Genomic DNA, 19,599 nt, shown 5'->3' on the forward strand with positions numbered 1-19,599 from the left:
GAGACAGGTGCTACAGCTAGTAAATAAAATGGATAAGTAAAATAGGGTTACCTATGGGGGAGGTTCTGTTCTGGCACCTCCAGGGGCCCTGCCAATGTGACATGGCACCCACAAACCATTTCAGCCAAATATAATTTCCTTGAGGGGTGTAGTTTCCAAATTTGTCACTTTTGGGGGGATTCTGCTGTTTTGGAACCTCGGCAACTCTGCAAATGCGATATGGAGTCCACAATCTATTCCAGACGATTTTGCACTCCAAATATCAAATAGCTCTCCTTCCCTTCCCAGCCTTGCCGTGTGCCCAAACAAAAGTTTCTGACCACATATTGGGTGTCCCTGTACTCAGAATTTTTTTTACAACAAATTTATGTGGTTCATTTTCTCTTTTTACCCTTATAAAAATATAATTAAAACAACATTCTTGGGGAAGGAACAACCTTTATAATTTTCATGGCTCCATGTTTTCAAATTCTGTGAAGCACCTGCGGGTTCACATCACTTCTTGATCAATTCCTCAAGGGGTGTAGTTTCCAAAATACTTGTTAGAGTTTCGACTTTTTAAGCACACCAGGGGCTTTAGTAAAGTGACATGGCATCTGCTATATATTCCAACCAATGGCGCTCCTTCTTTCCCTGTCCTTCCTTTTCATGGCTCAACATTTGTAAAATTCTGTGAAGCATTTGTGGATTCAAAGTGCTCACTACACCTCTAGATAAATTCCTTGAGGGGTGTAGTTTACAAAATGGGGTCACTTGTGGGGGGGGGTCCGTTGTTTAGGCACATCAGGGGCGCTGCAAACACAACATGGCGTCCAATATCTGTTCCAGACGATTTTCAATTCCAAAGTCAAATTATGCTCCTTTCCCTTCTGAGCCCTATCATGCGCCCAAACAATAGTTTTCCACCACATATAGGGGATTAGTGTACTAGGAAGAAAGTGCGCAACAAATTGTACTGTCCATTTTCTCCTCTTACCCTTGTAAAAAAAAATGCAAAAGTTGGGGCTAAAGGAACATTTTTGTGGGAAAAATGTATTTTGTGAAGCATCTGTGGGTTCTAACTGCTCACCACACCTCTAGATAATTCCTTGAGAGCTCTAGTTTCCAAAATGAGGTCACTTATGGGAGCTTTCCCCTATTTATGCATAACAGGGGCCATGCAAACCCGAAATGGTGTCCACTATGTATTCCACCACTTTTGTATTCCAAAAGACAAGTAGCCCTCCTTCCTTTCCGATTTCTGCCGTGTGCCGAAACAGTAGTTTTCCACCACATATGGGGCATCGGTATACTCATTAGAAATTGCACCACAAATTTTATGGTCCATTTTCTCCTGTTACCGGAGAAATGCATAATTTGGAGCTAAAGAAGCATTTTTGTGTGGAAAAAGTGAAATGTTATTTTTTTTTTTTTTTTTTCCTTCCACATGACTTTTAATTCATCTTAAAGGGAACCAAACATCAGGATTTTCATGTATGAGGTGCAGCCATTGCAGTACTGGCACTATGAGGCACATTGTGTACATACCATCAGGGGGCAGCTCGGGTGTTTAGGCAGTGAAATACAACTTTATAAAGTTTGAAAAATCAAGCACTTTTTGATTAACGTGTGCACCTCTCTCCTAATGTCTGGGCGGGTATTGCACGTGTATCCCCGCCCCCCCGCCGCCTGTTCCTCCTACTCTTTGGTTGTATTCAAATTTCTCTGTTCAGAAACATGGCGCCGGAGTTGGCACCTGCGCATAGCGCTTATCTCCGGTGCCATGTTTCTGAAGCCCGCAGTAGCTAGTATTACCTGCAGCTACGATATCGTGCCGCCCCAGGACACCGTGACCGGGTCTCGCAGCACTGCCGTCACGGGGTCATGTGAGTCCATTGTGAACTTGCCTCACCTGACCCCCGATGTCGCTGGCAGGCTGCTGTCGGTTTTTTCCTGTGGTGTCCTAGGCAGCTGCTGTGCTGGCACGGTGTCCTGGGGTGGCACGATATCGTAGCTGCAGGTAATAGTAGCTACTGTGGGCTTCAGAAACATGGCGTCAGAGATAAGCGCTATGCGCAGGTGCCAACTCCGGCGGCATGTTCCTGAACAGAGAAATTTGAATACAACCAGAGAGAGGGAGGAACAGGCGGCGGGGGGGCGGGGATACACGTGCATAACCCACCCGGACATTAGGAGAGAGGTGCACACGTCAATCAAAAAGTGCTTGATTTTTCAAACTTTATAAAGTTGGATTTCACTGCCTAAACATCCGAGCTGCGCCCTGATGGTATGTACACAATGTGCCTCATAGTGCCAGTACTGCACTGGCTGCACCTTATACATGAAAATCCTGATGTGTGGTTGATACACTTTTTAAATGTGGTTTTGAGCAGTTTGAGGGGTGCAGTTTTTAGACTGGTTTCAGTTTTTCAGATTTTCTGTCACCTAGGCCTCTCAGAGTTGCTTCAAATGTAATGTGGTCCCTAAAAAGTGCTGATGTAAAGTATATATACAGTGCTGGCCAAAAGGATTGGCACCCCTGCAATTCTGTCAGAGAATACTCAGTTTCTTGATTGAAAATGATTGCAATCACAAATTCTTTGGTATTATTATCTTCATTTATTTTGCTTGCAATGAAAAAGCACAAAAGAGAATGAAACCAAAATCAAATCATTGATCATTTCACACACCACTCCAAAAATGGGCCAGACAAAAGTATTGGCACCCTTAGCCTAATACTTGGTTGCACAACCTTTAGCCAAATTAACTGCGAACAACCGCTTCCGGTAACCATCAATGCGTTTCTTACAATGCTTTTTTGGAATTGTAGGCCATTCTTCTTTGGCAAACTGCTCCAGGTTCCTGAGATATGAAGGGTGCCTTCTCCAAACTGCCATTTTGAGATCTCTCCACAGGTGTTCTATGGGATTCAGGTCTGGACTCATTGCTGGCCTTTTTAGTAGTCTCCAGTGCTTTCTATCAAACCATTTTCTAATGCTTTTTGAAGTGTGTTTTGGGTCATTGTTCTGCTGGAAGACCCATGACCTCTGAGGGAGACCCAGCTTTCTCACACTGGGCCCTACATTATGCTGCAAAATTTGTTGGTAGTCTTCAGACTTCATAATGCCATGCACACGGTCAAGCAGTCCAGTGCCAGAGGCAGCAAAGCAATCCCAAAACATCAGGGAACCTCCGCCATGTTTGACTGTAGGAACCGTGTTCTTTTCTTTGAATGCCTCCTTTTTTTTTTTTTCTTCTTTTTTTTTTTTTTTTTTTTTTTTCCTGTAAACTCTATGTTGATGGCTTTTCCCAAAAATCTCTACTTTTGTCTCATCTGACCAGAGAACATTCTTCCAAATTGTTTTAGGCTTTCTCAGGTAAGTTTAGTTTTGGCAAATTCCAGCCTGGCTTTTTTATGTCTCTGGGTAAGAAGTAGGGTCTTCCTGGGTATCCTACCATACAGTCCCTTTTCATTCAGACGCAGACGGATAGTATGGGTTGACACTGTTGTACCTTCGGACTGCAGGGCAGCTTGAACTTGTTTAGATGTTAGTCGAGGTTCTTTATCCACCATCCGCACAATCTTGCGTTGAAATCTCTCGTCAAATTTTCTTTTCCTTCCACATCTAGGAAGGTTAGCCACAGTGCCATGGGCTTTAAACTTATCGATGACACTGCGCACCGTAGACACAGGAACTTTCAGGTGTTTGGAGATGGACTTGTAGCCTTGAGATTGCTCATGCTTCCTCACAATTTGGATTCTCAAGTCCTCAGACAGTTCTTTGGTCTTCTTTCTTTTCTCCATGCTCAATGTGGTACACACAAGGACACAGGACAGAGGTTGAGTCAACTTTAATCCATGTTAACTGGCTGCAAGTGTGATTTAGTTATTGCCAACACCTGTTAGGTGCCACAGGTAAGTTACAGGTGCTGTTAATTACACAAATTAGAGAAGCATCACATGATTTTTCAAACCGTGCCAATACTTTTGTCTTCCCCCTTTTTTATGTTTGGTGTGGAATTATATCCAATTTGGCTTTATGACAATTTTTTTTTTTTTTTTTTTTCATTGAAGACAAATTAAATGAAGATAAGAATACCAAAGAATTTGTGATTGCAATCATTTTCAAGAAGAAACTGAGTATTATCTGACAGGATTGCAGGGGTGCTAATACTTTTGGCCAGCACTGTATGGCTAATGTTGTTCAGTAACTATATTGTGTGTTATAACTATCTTGTTAAAGGGCATAACAATTCAAAGTTTGACAATTGTGACATTTTCAAATTTTTGCAAAACATATTAACCAAAATTTACCACTAATATGAAGTACAATGTGTCAAAAAAAAAAATCTCAGAATCACTGAGATATATGTTGAAGCGTTACAGAGTTATTACATCCTAAAGTGACAGTGTCAGATTTGAAAAATGAGCCTCTGTCATTAACATACAAAGTGGCTTAAGGGGTTAAAGGCAGTTTTGATAATTTTTTTCCCAGATTTTTGTTCATATCAGTACTTCTTAATGTATTTGGTGAGTTTTTCAGCTGCCATACGCCGGAGACATAAATATATTCCAGACAGGCTGGTTTACATTTCTAGTGTAATTTATGGAACTTGTTTGAAAACTCAGTGGAACTGGTCGAGAATGTTCTTAAAACACCAAAAGTCACTAAATTTTTGTGCAACTATGTGTTGCACAAAAATCTAGCAACATTTCAAGCAGTTTTACCCCAGAAAATTGTATATGATTGCTTGATGACTAAAGGCCGTTTTACACGCTACGACATCGCTAATGCGATGTCGTTGGGGTCACGGAATTTGTGACGCACATCTGGCCGCATTAGCGATGTCATTGTGTGTGACACCTATGAGCGATTTTAAATCGTCGCAAAAACATTCAAAATCGCTTATCGGTGACATGGGGGTCCCTTCTGAAATATCGCTGCCGCAGCATGTACGATGTAGTCCGTCGCTCCTGCGGCAGAACACATCGCTCCGTGTGACGCCACAGGAAGGAGGAACCTCACCTTACCTGCCGCCGCCCGCAATGCGGAAGGAAGAAGGTGGGAGGGATGTTACGTCCTGCTCATCTCTGCCCCTCTGCTTTGATTGGGCGGCCGCTTAGTGACGTCGCTGTGACGCCGCACGGACCGCCCCCTTAGAAAGGAGGCGGTTCGCCGGTCACAGCGACGTCGCAGAGCAGGTAAGTCCATGTGACGGGTCCGCGTGATATTGTGCGCCACAGGCAGCGATTTGCCCGTATCGCACAACCGATGGGGGCGGGTACCCACGCTAGCGATATCGGTACCGATATCGCAGCGTGTAAAGTGGCCTTAAGTGGCCGTGGACTTCCTCAGCCACAATCTTGTAGATTCCCAGATTATCACGTCCCATGCACAAACCTTGATACAGCACATGAATAGGAGCACATTATGCACTCTGTACTCTCAGGTGAATCCTTGTCTACATTTGTATGATAAAATATATATATATATATATATATATCTCTCAGTAATAAATTGTGCTTCAAATCTTTTATTTTAATACTTTAGGCTAACCAGCTCTATGTGTAAAGAAGTATCCTCCCTGTCAAAAAGCTTTTCTGTCTCTCTAACCACTGCTGGAGTAAGTATATTATTTAGTAATTTGCCTTAAACATTGCAGACAAATGCTTGATGGGTATATACCATATTTTTCGGATTATAAGACGATGGGTGCATCTTATAGTCTGAATGTAGCTTACCGGGGTGCAGGAGAGTGGTTGCAAGAGGCCAGGGGAATGCTGTGGCGGCTGTTGCGGGGGCTGCGGCGGATGGTACTGGGGCAGCCGTGCGGTGCCTGCAGCCACTGTATGGAGTCTCTGGCAGCTGCTGCTGGGGCAGCTGTGCGGTGTCTGCACAGGGTCTCCGGTGGTTGGGGCTGCTGTGCGGGATCTCCGGCGGCTGGACTAGCGCTACGGGTCGGGCGGTGAGGACTTCAAATAATGCTGGAATCGGCATGTGCGCACATGGAGCTCTTAGCTCAAGCTCTCATCTACGCAGGCACCGCATCCGGCACATTGATTTCCCTCTAGCGGACTTCAGGAAAATGGAGCCCGGAGGTGGCGCTTGCGCAGATGAGATCTCGGGTTGCCATTGAGCCTAGAGCTCAATCTGCGCTGACTCCGTGCGTCAACTCTTTGAAGCCCGCAGCTGCCGCAGCAGCTGCCCCAGCACGGCAGCCCGAGCCTCAGCCCCAGCCTTCGCCATCGGCTTACAAGACGGACCTCATTTATTTATTTTTTTTCACCTTTTTTTGCTCTGAATTTGGGGTGCGTCTTATAATCAGGTGAGTCTTCTAAAATGAAAAATACGGTACATGTATAGATATACATACAGTGTTTGCCCCTTCCTGATTTCTTATTCTTTTGCACATTTGTCACAGTTAAATGTTTCAGATCACCAAACAAATTTAAATAAACACAAAATGCAGTTTATAAGTGAAGGCCTTTATTATTAAGGGAAAAAGAAATCCAAACCTACAGAGCCCTGTGTGAAAAAGTGATTGCCCCCTAAACCAAATAACTGGTTGGGCCCCGTTAGCAGCAACAACTGGAATCAAGTATTTGAGATAACTGGCAATGAGTCATTTTTTACAACGCTCTTGAGGAATTTTGGCCCACTCCTCTTTGCAGAATTGTTTTAATTCAGCCACATTGGAGGTGTCCAATCACGAACCGGCTTTTTAATGTCGTGCAACAGCATCTCAATAGGACTAAGGTCAGGACTTGCTGGTGTGTCTTGGATCATTGTCCTCTTGCATAATCCAAGTGCGCTTCAGCTTCAGGTCATGAACAGATGGCCGGACATTCTCCTTAAGGGTTTTTTAGTACACAGCAGATTTCATGGTTCCATTTACGACAGCAAGTCTTCCAGGTCCTGAAGCAGCAAAACAGCCCCAGACCCTCACACTACCACCACCATATTTTAGTGTTGGCATGATGTTCTTTTTCTGAAATGCTGTTACTTCTTCGCCAGATGTAATGGCACATACACCTTCCAAAAAGTTCAACATTTGTCTCGTCCGTCCACCATCTATACTCCCAAAAGTATTTGGGATCATCAAGATGTTTTCTGGAAAAACTGAGAAAAGCCTTTTTTTGCTCAGCAGTGGTTTTTGTCTTGGAGCTCTACCATGCAGGTGATTTTTGCCAGTCTGTTTCTTAGGCTGGAATCACACTTGCGACTGTAAAATCGGACCGAGTCTCATGCTAGAAAGTAGCATGAGCTCTGTCCGAGTGTTGGTCAGTGTGCAATGCAACAGCAATGCGATTCTGTGATTTTACTCTTGATTGTAGTCTGTGTGCAATCCGTGTGTGATCTGTATGTGATCCGTTTTTATTCTCAGCAGCTATGTCATCTGCCATTCAGCTCTGCTACATGGCCGCTGACAGGAGACACAGACAGAGCCGCATGATCAGAATGAAGTCGGATGAACTTCACCCGACTTCATTGTCATCCCGCGGCTCTGTCTGTGTCATAGCCTGATTTTCGGTCACCAGTGAAGGTCTCACCTGTGAAGGTCTCACCGGTGACCGCAAATCCCCTGAGTGACTTAGCGCAGATTACCGTATTTTTCGGACCATAAGACGCACTTTTTTTCCCCCAAATGTTGGGGGAAAGTTGGGGGTGCGTCTTATGGTCTCACTGTGGCTGCGGGGAATGAGGTGCTGCGGTGGAGCGGGTCATCGGGGGCACGAGCAGGCTATAGCAGCCTGCTGTGACCACGTGGGCCCGCTCATTACATATGCACGCCCATCCTCCCGCCCATCTCTCAGCGCAGAAGCCGGCGCTGACAGGTGGGCGGGAGGACGAGCGGGGACGCGTGCATAGTAAAGAGCCGGTCCGCATGATCACCTCTGGCAATTACAGCCTGGAGTGATCATGTGCGGCTGTATTCACTGCTCCCCGCGCGTCATCATCAGCGCGGGGTGCAGTGAATCAGTGTACTCACCCGTCCCCATGTGTGGAGCCGCCCCCCTGCTGCACGCGATGTCTTCCTGTCTGTGCCGGTCAGCTGATCTGTGCTGATCGGCACAGACAGGAAGACATCGCGTGCTGCAGGGGAACGGCTACACACACACACACACACACACATACACATACACACACACACACACACACACACACACAGAGGTCAGTGGTGCAGAGTGGAAGATGATCGGCTGCAGGGAGTGAGGAAAAGGTGAGTATAAACGTTTGGTTTTTTTTCTCTGTGCTATAGGATACAGGCCATATACCAGGATGGTATATGAGCACGATGGGGGCATATAGCAGGATGGGAGTATATGAGCAGGATGGATGGGGGGTATATGAGCAGGATGGATGGGGGAGTATATGAGTAGGATGGGGGTATATGAACAGGATGGGGGTATATGAACAGGATGGGAGTATATGAGCAGGATGGATGGGGGAATATGAGCAGGATGGATGGGGGGTATATCAATAGGATGGGGGTATATGAGCAGGATGGGGGTATATGAGCAGGATGGGGGTATATGAGCAGGATGGGGGTATATGAGCAGGATGGGGGTATATGAACAGGATGGGGGTATATGAACAGGATGGGAGTATATGAGCAGGATGGATGGGGGTATATGAACAGGATGGGGGAATATGAGCAGGATGGATGGGGGGTATATCAATAGGATGGGGGTATATGAGCAGGATGGGGGTATATGAACAGGATGGGGGTATATGAACAGGATGGGAGTATATGAGCAGGATGGATGGGGGTATATGAACAGGATGGGGGAATATGAGCAGGATGGATGGAGGAATATGTGCAGGATGGATGGGGGGGTATATCAATAGGATGGGGGTATATGAACAGGATGGGGGAATATGAGCAGGATGCTGGTATATAAGCAGGATGGGGGTATATGAGCAGGATGGGGGTTTATAGCAGGATCATATACAAGGCAGGAGGATCATTACCAGGATGGGGTACCTTTGGTAGAGAATTTTGGGACATTACCCCCATAATAGTGTCAGCAGCAGATCCTCGCCCCATAACAGTGTGTCATGACCACATTTTTTTGCTTAAAGTTTTATTTTCCTATTTTCCTCCTCTAAAACCAGGGTGCGTCTTATAGTCCGAAAAAAACGGTACTTATCAGCGATGCCGTCACTGAGGTTACCCGCAGCCACAGCAGAAGTCCTCCCGCTGAGATCTGTGGCCGCAGGTAACCTGAGTGACGTCATCGCTGACAGCGCGACTCACTTCAGTTGCTGTGGGGAGCTCACAGAGAGCGGTCATGGTCTGTGACCGCTCTGTCAGCTTCTGATGTAGCAAAGCTGAAAGCATCGTGGGACCTCTGTGGATTGCGTCAGACCTGGAGGGGTATTTGGGGACTTGACAAAAAAAAACCACCCTCTTTCACCACTTTATTCATTTATTTCAAATAAAGAATTTTTGGGTGTTTGTCTTTATTTTCTTTAACTTACAGGTTAATCATGGACGGTATCTCGGGGAGACGCCTGCCATGATTAACCTAGGACTTGATGGCAGCTATGGGCTGCTGCCATTAACTCCTTATCACCTCGATTGCCACCGCACCAGGGCAATTCGGGATGAGTCGGGTAAAGTCCTGGGACTGTCGCATCTAATGGATGCGGCAATTCCCGGCAGCTGCTGGCTGATATTTTTATGGTGGGGGGCTCCCCATAACGTGGCGCTCCCCATCCTGACAATACCAGCCTCCAGCCATATGGCTTTACCCTGGCTGGTATGAAAATTGGGGGGGACCGCACGCCGTTTTTTTTTAATTATTTAATTTACTGCACGATATAGACCTGCCCACCGGCAGCTGTGATTGGTTGTAGTGAGACAGCTGTCACTCAACGTGGGGGGCGTGTCTGACTGCAACCAATCATAGGCGCCGGTGGGCGGGGAAAGCAGTGAATACTAGATGGAATAATGAGCGGCCGGCTTTTTCAAAAGAGGAAAAGCCGCCGGAGCTTTGTGACAGCCCTGCAGCACCGCGCTGGTGATTGGGGATCGGTGAGTTTGAGAGAGGGGGAAAGGGATAGACCGACAGAGAGAGAGAGAGACCGACGACAGGGAGACAGAGAGACCGACAGAGAGAGAATAGAGACCGAGAGGGAGAGACCGACTGACAGAGATAGAGATTGACCGACATCGAAAGACCTCACTCATTTCCAGTGTTTTATGCAACATGCGATAAATGTATTTAGAAAAACGCATGGCACTAGGATGGTGTGTGTGCCGTCCGTGTGACATCCGTTTTTTTTTTATCACGCATCCATAGAGTTTCATTGGGGAGACACGCGCGAGAAACTCACCAAAACGCAGCATGCTGCGATTTTTTTTTTCTCAGTCCAATTTGGACTGAGAAAAAAATAGCAGATGGGAGCTGGATCATTGATTAACATTGGTCCGAGTGCAATGCGAGATTTTCTCGCATTGCACTCGTGCGAGTTAATCGCAAGTGTGACTCCAGCCATATGGTGGAATCATAAACACTGACTTTAACTGAGGCAAATGAAGCCTGTAGTTCTTTGGATGTTGTGAGGTCTTTTGTGACCTTTTTGATGAGTTGTTGCTGCGCTCTTGGGGTACATTTGGTCGGCCGGCCACTCCTGTGAAAATTCACCACTATTCCATGTTTTCATCATTTGTGGATAATGGCTCTCACTGTGATTTGCTGAAGTCCCAAAGCCTTAGAAATGGCTTTATTACTTTTTCTAGACTGATAGATCTCAATTATGTTGTTTCTCATTTGTTCCTGAATTTCTTTGCATTGCAGCATGATGTCTAGCTTTTGAGGATCTTTTGGTCTACTTCACTTTATCAGGCAGGTCAAATGTAAGTGATTTCTTGATTGAGAACAGGTGTGACAGTAATCAGGCCTGGGAGTGGCTGGGAAATTGAACTCTGCTCCCCAAAGATGTGACAAACCACAGTTAATTTATGTTTTAGAGGGGGGTGCCATCACTTTTTCACACACAATTGGATTTTTTTCATTTAACAATAAAGACCTTCGTTTATAAACTGCATTTTGTGGTTACTTGTATTATTGTCTAATATTTAAATTTGTTTGGTGATCTAAAACATGTAAGTGTGACAAACGTGCAAAAGAATAAGAAATCAGGAAGGAGACAAACATTTTTTCACACCACTGTACATGCATATTTTGGATTGGAACTCATTATGTGCAGTTTGCTAATATATATTAATGTACTGCCCCTGGACTGTAGGGGTAATGTAATTCTCTGGTATTCTAAATCGCATTGCATTTCCATGCATTATTTTTGTGTTCATTTGAGTCCAATTTTGCATATACATGCTGGTAACAACTTTTATTTTATAGAGCAATCTGAAGGCAGAAGTATTGAACCCCATGGTCAGCAGTATACAGCTGGAGGTAACATGCTCTTCCTTTATTTCACTAATCACACACAAAAAAAACCAAAAAATAATTCACAAAGGCCGATTCATCATTGCTTTTGTGCTTATTTTCCAGAATAAAAGGGCTTATAAGGCCACGTTTACTCGATGAGTATTTGGTCAGTATTTTACATCAGTATTTCTAAGACAAAACCAACAGTTGGTGAAAAATACAGACATGGTGCCCATGTCTCTATTATACTTTTCCTATGATCCACTCCTGATTTTGAATTAAAAATTCTGATGTAAAATACTGATCAAATACTGAAAGTGTGAACATGGCCTTTAAAGTGATTGATTTTTTTATTTTTTTTTTTTAACTTGACTATATTATTTAATTTGCACCTTAAGTCAAGGTTATCTGCTACCCAAACAACCCCTTTTTAAATTTAAGGGTCCCCGTTGTGAAATAAATCACCATCTACCAAGCTCCGGCACTTACTCTACTCCAGTGATGTCAACTCCAGGTCTCCTGGGGCTCACATAACATTTTTATGTCATGTGAGTCCTGCAGCGAATCAGCAGCTGTTATTAAGGTGCTGTGTGTTTGCTACTTCTGCTTCCCTGAGGTTTGTCTGAAAGTGTGAACTCTGGACAAATAGAAGTGAGAATGTAGCATCCCAATAGCGTCCATAGATTGGCTGCAGGGCTCACGTAGCTTTAAAATGTTACATGATCCCCCAGGAGACCTGGAGCAGTGCCAGTGCTGGAGATGAATATATGGTATTTTTATTTTACAAGGGGGACTGCTTCATGTAAAAGGCGATGTTCAGGTAGTGGACAATGCTCTTAACTTGACTTAGTTTTGTCTTTTAATGTGTATCATTATGGACATGATTTTGGCTATATAAACGTTTTAGCCTTAGTAATTATTTATAATTTCAAAATATTGCAAATTTTTTGGCCCAATTTATATCTTTTATTAATGGAGTACAAAACCTATTTTTTCTGCATTTCAATTACGAACATTCAACCTTTGTAAGCTTATTAAAAGGATTATTTCACTTTTTACTCTAAAAAACTACACAAATTTGGCTCATATAAAAATTGACTTAATGAAAACCAGAAATGATGAATAAGGGCAATAAACTAGCGGTGTTTTTCCACATTATAGAATTTATCAGCTTTCCAGAACATGGCTGCTTAGTGGGATCCCACCAATTGCCAGAGCAGAGAACCTGAGTCATGCTGGCAAAACAGAAGGGGGACGAGTCCCTAGTAATATAATATTTGGCACCATTCCTGAATCAGGATCAGTAATAAACGTCATTACTAGATATACTGTATGTTGCATCCCCTTGATCCACTGGTATAGTGGTTTCACCATTCGGAGCAGTTTTCATTTAAAGGCAACCCATCAGGTTCCCTATGTCCTTTTAACCCAGCAGCATTTATAACTGTATGACAAAAATCCCTCCCTAAAAAGCCCGGTATAACACTATCCACTAAAATCAATTTTTGTTTTAAAAAAGGATTTATAACCTTGACTGTTCTTAGGGTAATGTCATCTATCAGTGAAAAAAATGCTGAAACTTGGAGCAAACTCTGATGAACCTTGCTCCATTTTTCTTGCACATCCAAAAAACGAATGGCCGTGAACATCGGTCTGATCTCTGACCACAACACTCGGACTGGCTGCGGGTCTCCCAACCCAAACTTTGTGGCCTCAGAGGCATATATGAGCCTGCTCAGTTTGGGTCAGGAGATCCAAGGAAAGTCTGAATTGCTGTCCAAGATCAGAAAGATGTGCACGGGCGTCCGAATGAGCCTTAAAGGTGCGCCTTGCATTAGATATTTTTTTTATGGATACTAAGCAAATTAACATAGGAAACTGTTTTTCGCCTTGTAAATTTTACTAACTGCTGATGTATAAAAACAGATGGAAAAAAATTGTACAGATGACAATATGGATTAAAAATTGTCCATTTTTTTTTTTTCTCGATTAAAAGTGGATGATGTTTTATATGCTCATGTTAACTGAGCCTTATAGTTCGGGTGGTGATATGTGTCCTTTCCTTAAAGGGAACCAGTCACCAGGATTTTCCCTTTTAAGCTGTGGCCACAACCAGTGAACCCATATACAGCATTCCAGAATACTGTATATAAGAGCCCAGGCCACGCTGTATAACATAAAAAACACCTTTACTCTACTCACTTAGAGGGCGGTCTGGTCTGATGGGTGTCGCTGCTCTTGCTCTGGTGCCTCCTCCATCTTGTGCGATCACCATCCTTCTTCCCAGCCCTGTGTGCATGACACATCCTACGTCATCCACACAGAGGCCTGCATACGGTCCTGCGCAGGCGCACTTTGATCTGCCCGGCTGAGTGCAGAGCAAAGTACTGTAATGTGCAGGCGCGAGAAAAGGTCATAGACTGCCTGCGCATGCGCACTACAGTACTTTGATCTGCCCTCAGCAGAATGTGCATTGGAGGCCTCTGTGTGAATGATGCAGGAAGAGTCATGCATAGGGCTGGGCAAGAGGATATCGATTCCACAAGATAGAGGAGGCGCCGGACCAAGATCAGTCACGCCATTCGGACCAAACCACCCCTAGGTGAGTATTCTAAAGGTGTTTTTTACATTCTACAGAGCGGCCTGGGCTCTTATATACAGTATTCTGGAATGCTGTATATATAAGAGCTCACTGGTGGTGGCCGCAGCTCATAAGTGACAAGGTCCCTTTTTAAGTTTCCAGCTTTTAATTGGTCAGAAAGCTGGTGCATATTATGCCACCTATTTATTCGCATGGTACATGACACAATACAGTTGGTGCAACTTGCCGTGCATAATGAATGAATCGTGGTCTCCCACTTACTGCAGCTGGGTACGCCAAAAATTGGCATTGGATTGTATGTGTATGTAGAATTTTTGTAACATTGTGCTGATTGTTTTAGGAGACAAAGCAGATTATAAATATTCTATCAGTAACAATTTCTTTTTATTTCACAGGGAAATAACAGCAGAACCTACATCCAGGATGCTTTCCAGCTCCTTCTCCCTATACTCCAGTTCTCCCATATTCAGTCTACCGCTGCTAAAACATAACAGATCCAAGCAGAGCTTACACCCAGCACAGCTAGATTATTGGACGTGTTTGTACAAAGTCCTATCAAAGCTTAGATGGAATATTGTTGCACAAAATAAATGACGCCCTGAAGTGCCAATCAAAAAAGTGAGAACTGCCCATCTCTTTAACGGAGTTAAAAAAAAGTCACATGACCCATTTTGGCGCCGTCTTAAGGAATGTTTACGTTTTGTCCCCTTAAGGAGCCAAATAGAAGTTCAGTTTTCTCGATTCATGAGTGGCACTTTGGAAGATTGTTTAGTGCATTCAGATCTGCTCAACAGCTAAACTTTAATGGGGTATTGAACAGATCACGTAACCCGATGGGGATCTGCCCAGCTGACAAGGTCCCTTTAATAAGTCAGTTTAAGGCTATGTGCGCACGCTGCGGATTTACCGCGGATTTGCTGCAGAAAATGTGTCTAACATTTCTGCAGTCAGTCCCCCGCAACACCTATGGGTATAAAAAAAAAATGCTGTGCGCCGACTGAGTTTGTTTAATGCCTGCGGATTTACCCGCGGAATTTCCGCTGCGGAATTCATGAGCGTGTCACTTTTTTTTCTGCAGGTACCTGCACTTTTTGCCATAGATATTGGTACAAAACACAGGTACCAACCCGCGGCAAAAAAATGTGGCAAAAATGCAGGTGCAGTTTTACCGCAGTTTTTGCCGCGGGTGTGGTATTCTGCCAGAGGGTGCGGATTTTTCTTAAGAAAAGTCCATTTTCTAGTGCGCACATAGCCTTAAGTGAACAAACCTCCATCTAGGTAACCTGACTGCTGGGAACAGGCGCTGCTGGGAACAGGCGCTGCTGGGACTGGTACTTGTAGATTTGCACATTATATAAAAACAAACCAAGTGTCTTAGAATATGTAAACATAGGAAATCCGAATCAATCAGCATTTTCTTACAGGCATGGTTTCCCTTTGCAATTTATCAGAAGCTTATCGAAAGGGTGTTAGAATCTGTGTTCCCATTAGGATTTTGGATAGAAACTGTTCCAAAATGTGCATTAAAAAAATAGTAAGGGTAAGAGTATGTTCAAATGGAGCAGAAAAAGTGGACTTTTCAGTCTAGAAAATCCACATTGATATTTATTTTCCATGATCAGAAAAACGAGTGGAGAAATATATAGCGCCATGTGCACCACAGGTATATGTTCCAATTTAAATGAATAGGAAGCTTAACATCAGTTATTTAATGTGGATTTTGGAGCAGAATTCACTCCAAAATCCACATCAAAAACACTCGGAGTATTTTGTGCCGTGGATTTTGGAACAAATTCTACTCCAATTTCCATAGTAAAATTAACATAAATTATTAGAGTTTTTTTGCTGAGTTTTTGAAGCAGAAACTTGTAGTCACTGCAAATTTTGTCTATTCTTGGTATGTTAGGTTTTAGATAAAGCTACTTTGTTTTTGATACTGGTATTTGGCTTTGCCAAAACTTTATGGATACATCCATGTGCGGATTACATGTGATAATAGTATGTTTCCACATTGGATACACCCTAAAATCATGTTTTACCTGTGGATTTTCTGCATCTGATGCAATTCTGTGGGAAAAACCTGCAAATAAAACTCATATTTACTGGAAGAGTTGTTGACGTGTTGTGGATTTAAAAAAAATAAATAAAAATCGTACCGCAAGTCAGATTTAAGAGCGTAAAAAAAAATATAAAAGTATAGTGGGCATGAGATTTATCCACTAACATGAGGTTTCCTCCACTAACATACTGTGGTTTTTTGTGCAGTGAAAATGTGCAGCGACAAAAACTCACCCTAATTTTAAGTTGCCATGATATGTTCTTGTAATTTTTGATGTGGATTTAAGAGCAGATTCTGTCCCAAATTCAGAAAAAAAGGTTTAAATACTCTTTGAATAAGCTTCTTATTTATTCTGATGAGATGTGCCTATGATGAACACCATTTCTTTTTTTTGGGGAGTGGGGGGGTTTAGCAGAAAAAGTCCCACACAAAAACACTAATTGAACATAAAGTACGGGGTTTGTTTTTTCTTTTAGTTTTTTCTTCTAATTATTTAAATGTATTTTCTGCTTATAAAATTGATATAATAAAATTGGTCATAGGATAAGTGTCAGACATATCATGTTTCTTCATGCCATTATGGCTTTGCTCACATCTGTTTTTCAGGCCTGTTGGAGGTACAGTATACACCCGGAGTATTCTATGACGTATGTTGCTGTATGGAGTATCTGACGGAGAATGCGCCTGTATTCCCTATAGAGCCTAAAGAGCACAATTATAAATTATATAAGACTTTTAATAGATAATAAATGTATCTTAATGAAGCAACAACTGAACATCTGAGTTTCCTTTTCCACTGCTTGTTTGTTTGTTTGTGGCTGTGAATCCAAGGATAAGGCCACGATTATTACATGGTTATTTCTCTTTGCAGGCACACCATGGTTTTTTACCCATCTTTCTTAGAGTCCTGAATGACAGACTATTGCCTAGTTATATAATCGTATGCAGGCAGTGGGTAACACCGCATACCTAAACAGACTTAAAGGGGTATTCTCAAGATTGGAGGAGACCCCCTTACCTATGGAATTGGGGATAACTTCCCAATCACTGGGGTCTGACGAGCCCCGTATGAATGGAGCAGGGGTCTATTATGTGCACTGCAGCTGAATTAATTATGGGAGTGCCAAAGACCAACTGATCGCAGCACTTGTAGTCCCATTATGAATGAATGATCGACCATTGCTCCATTCACATAAGGCTCTTGAGAGCTCGGGGATTGGTGGGGGTCCCAGCGGATTGGGGATAACTTCAAAACTTGAGAATACCCTTTTTAACAGGGAATTATTTGAAAGCTGACCGTGTCACTACTAGTGATGAGCGAGCGTGTTACTCAATCGAGCATGGGTGTGTTCGGTTACTCGCGGAGCTTGCCCGAGTAACACGAGTGCTCAGATGCTCCATCTGTGAAACATCAACCACAAAGCATAGGCTCTCTTCAATATATCTTTTGTGCAGACCCCCAGGAAGAGCCACACGCAGTCTCTAAATGGCTCTCACTGGGGGAATAGCAACGTTTTCGGATGTAGTGTGTCAAAAAATATTTAATCCTCCCTCCCCCGGAAATGCTTTGTTTATGGCTGGACGTATGTGAGCAGAGAGCCGAACTGCCCAATCATTGACTTCCATTATACATACCCTAGTTGAGCCCGTCTGAGCGTCCAATCATTGACTTCCATTATACTTACCCGAGTTGAGCCCGTCTGAGCGTCTGATCTGCTCGACTGGAGGACCAAGCATTTTCGTGCTCACCTATCACTAGTCGCTACCCAAAACTTCTGGAGATTTTCTTGTGTATTATTAAATATTATGTTCTGCCATATCCTTAGGATACACCATCCATGTGATTGGCAGTTGGCACTGCAGAATAATGGTGCAGGTATTTGGACTGCATTACAGGAGCACCAGGCACAGTGATGTCCATATGGTTATAGCTGTGTGCCTGATTCTGTTGTTCAGTAACATTTACTTGCCATAGCACTATGTAGAGCCGCACTCATACAGAGGATAATGAGCCAGGTATTATTGATGGGGCTGTGTCCTCTAGTGCAGCTGCCACTTTGTTCTGTTGGTAGTTTTATCAGCAGGAAATTATCAATACCGCGCTAGGTGTCATGCCTCCTAGTCCAACTACACCCCACCACTGATTAGCAGCTTTATGTCACTATAAGGCTGCTTTCACACCTCCGGTTTCTGCAATGCGGCACACTCCGGCACTTTGCAGGAAAATCGCAACCGTTTTTTTTGCTGTCGGTTGCGATTTTCCTGCATAGACTTTAATTTAATTAATTAGTGCCGCACTGTGCCGCATGACCTTGCGTTCCATCCGGTTTTTGCCGCATGCGGCAGATTTAGCCGATATGCGGCAGCCGGATGGAACGTTGCCTGGCATGTTTTTTTCGTGCGGCAAAAAAAAACCGCATTGCGCCGCATTCGGCCGATGCGGCGCATTTTTCAATGCATGCCTATGGCGGCTGGATGCGGCGCGATGCGGCAATAACCGCATCCAGCCGCCGCATGCGTTTTTTGCCACTGCGCATGCTCAGTAGCATGCCGCAAGCGGCAAAAACCGGACTGGCCGCAAAGGAAAAACTTATGCAAAGGATGCGGTGTGTTCACCGCATCCGTTGCATAGCTTTCACAGCCGGATTGAGCCGCAGAGCTCAAGCCGGATGTGTGAAAGCAGCCTAAGTTGTACACAGACAGCTGCCAATCAGTGGTGGGCGTGGGGAACGCAAAGCTCAATATTTGAGCTCTGCTAGATCTGTAGCAGAGAAAACTGTGATTCTATCATAATTGCTGCACTTAGGTAACTAAGTGATACATTGCTGGAATCAGGGTCTCTATCCCTACCTCAAGCTGCTGTGAAATTACATAGAAAAAACCTGCTGACAAATTCCCATAAAAACAACAACAAAAAAATTGGTAAATCTCATGTTTTTCCCATGCATTGAGGTGTACAAAGTTGTGCACAACTTGTGATAAAGAAATCAATAAATTTTGATTGGTTGCAGTTGTATAAGGCCACAATGTGGTGCCATTTGATGCAATGTTATTACCCACACTGCAGTCTTCATGCTGCTGGAGTAAAAGTCACAGTATAGCTCTAGCCTTTTCGCCTCCTGACATCCCCACAGATAGGCTGCTAACTCCATTCACTGTGTAACGGCTACTGCCAAACTCTGCAAAAACATAAGAGCTGATCTGAAGCACCCGGCATTGGCTAACACACATTGAATGGACCTGCTTGTTGCACGTGACCCGCCCCAGGGCCGTTGGGTACTCGGTTCCAGGTGTTGGTTAATGGGATTATGTCACGGGGGCCTGTGCCCGGTTCCGTGGCCCTGGTGGTCGCTGAAAGTCAATAAATAATAAAAATTAAAAAAAATAAATAAAATAAATAAAAAAAATAATAAAGAAAAAAAAATAAATAAATAAAAGTATTTCGTGACGCCACCTACGGTTCCAGTATGGTTACTGGGGCTGCAGGTCAGACCTCTGGGGTGATGGTTAGGCAGCCAGTTGTTTACGCTTCCCGTAGGTGAAGCGGGGTCCCCAGGG

General features: G+C 43.8%; 1 protein-coding gene across 4 annotated transcripts in view; it reads left to right on the plus strand.

Annotated features, from left to right (window-relative positions):
- The window catches only part of FAM114A1 (family with sequence similarity 114 member A1), an 85,715-nt gene extending 68,913 nt beyond the window's left edge, over positions 1–16,802 (plus strand). For all 4 annotated transcript variants that reach the window (XM_075346965.1, XM_075346964.1, XM_075346962.1 and 1 more), the window contains exons 12-14: positions 5,532–5,604; positions 11,351–11,404; positions 14,378–16,802. In XM_075346965.1, the coding sequence (XP_075203080.1) occupies positions 5,532–5,604; positions 11,351–11,404; positions 14,378–14,473 (223 nt within the window). In that variant the 3' untranslated portion in view covers positions 14,474–16,802. The remainder of the gene's footprint in view (positions 1–5,531; positions 5,605–11,350; positions 11,405–14,377) is intronic.
- The last annotated feature ends 2,797 nt before the right edge of the window (positions 16,803–19,599 follow it).

The sequence above is a fragment of the Anomaloglossus baeobatrachus genome, chromosome 1, assembly GCF_048569485.1.
Source record: "Anomaloglossus baeobatrachus isolate aAnoBae1 chromosome 1, aAnoBae1.hap1, whole genome shotgun sequence".
In the NCBI taxonomy this organism is placed as follows: domain Eukaryota; kingdom Metazoa; phylum Chordata; class Amphibia; order Anura; family Aromobatidae; genus Anomaloglossus; species Anomaloglossus baeobatrachus.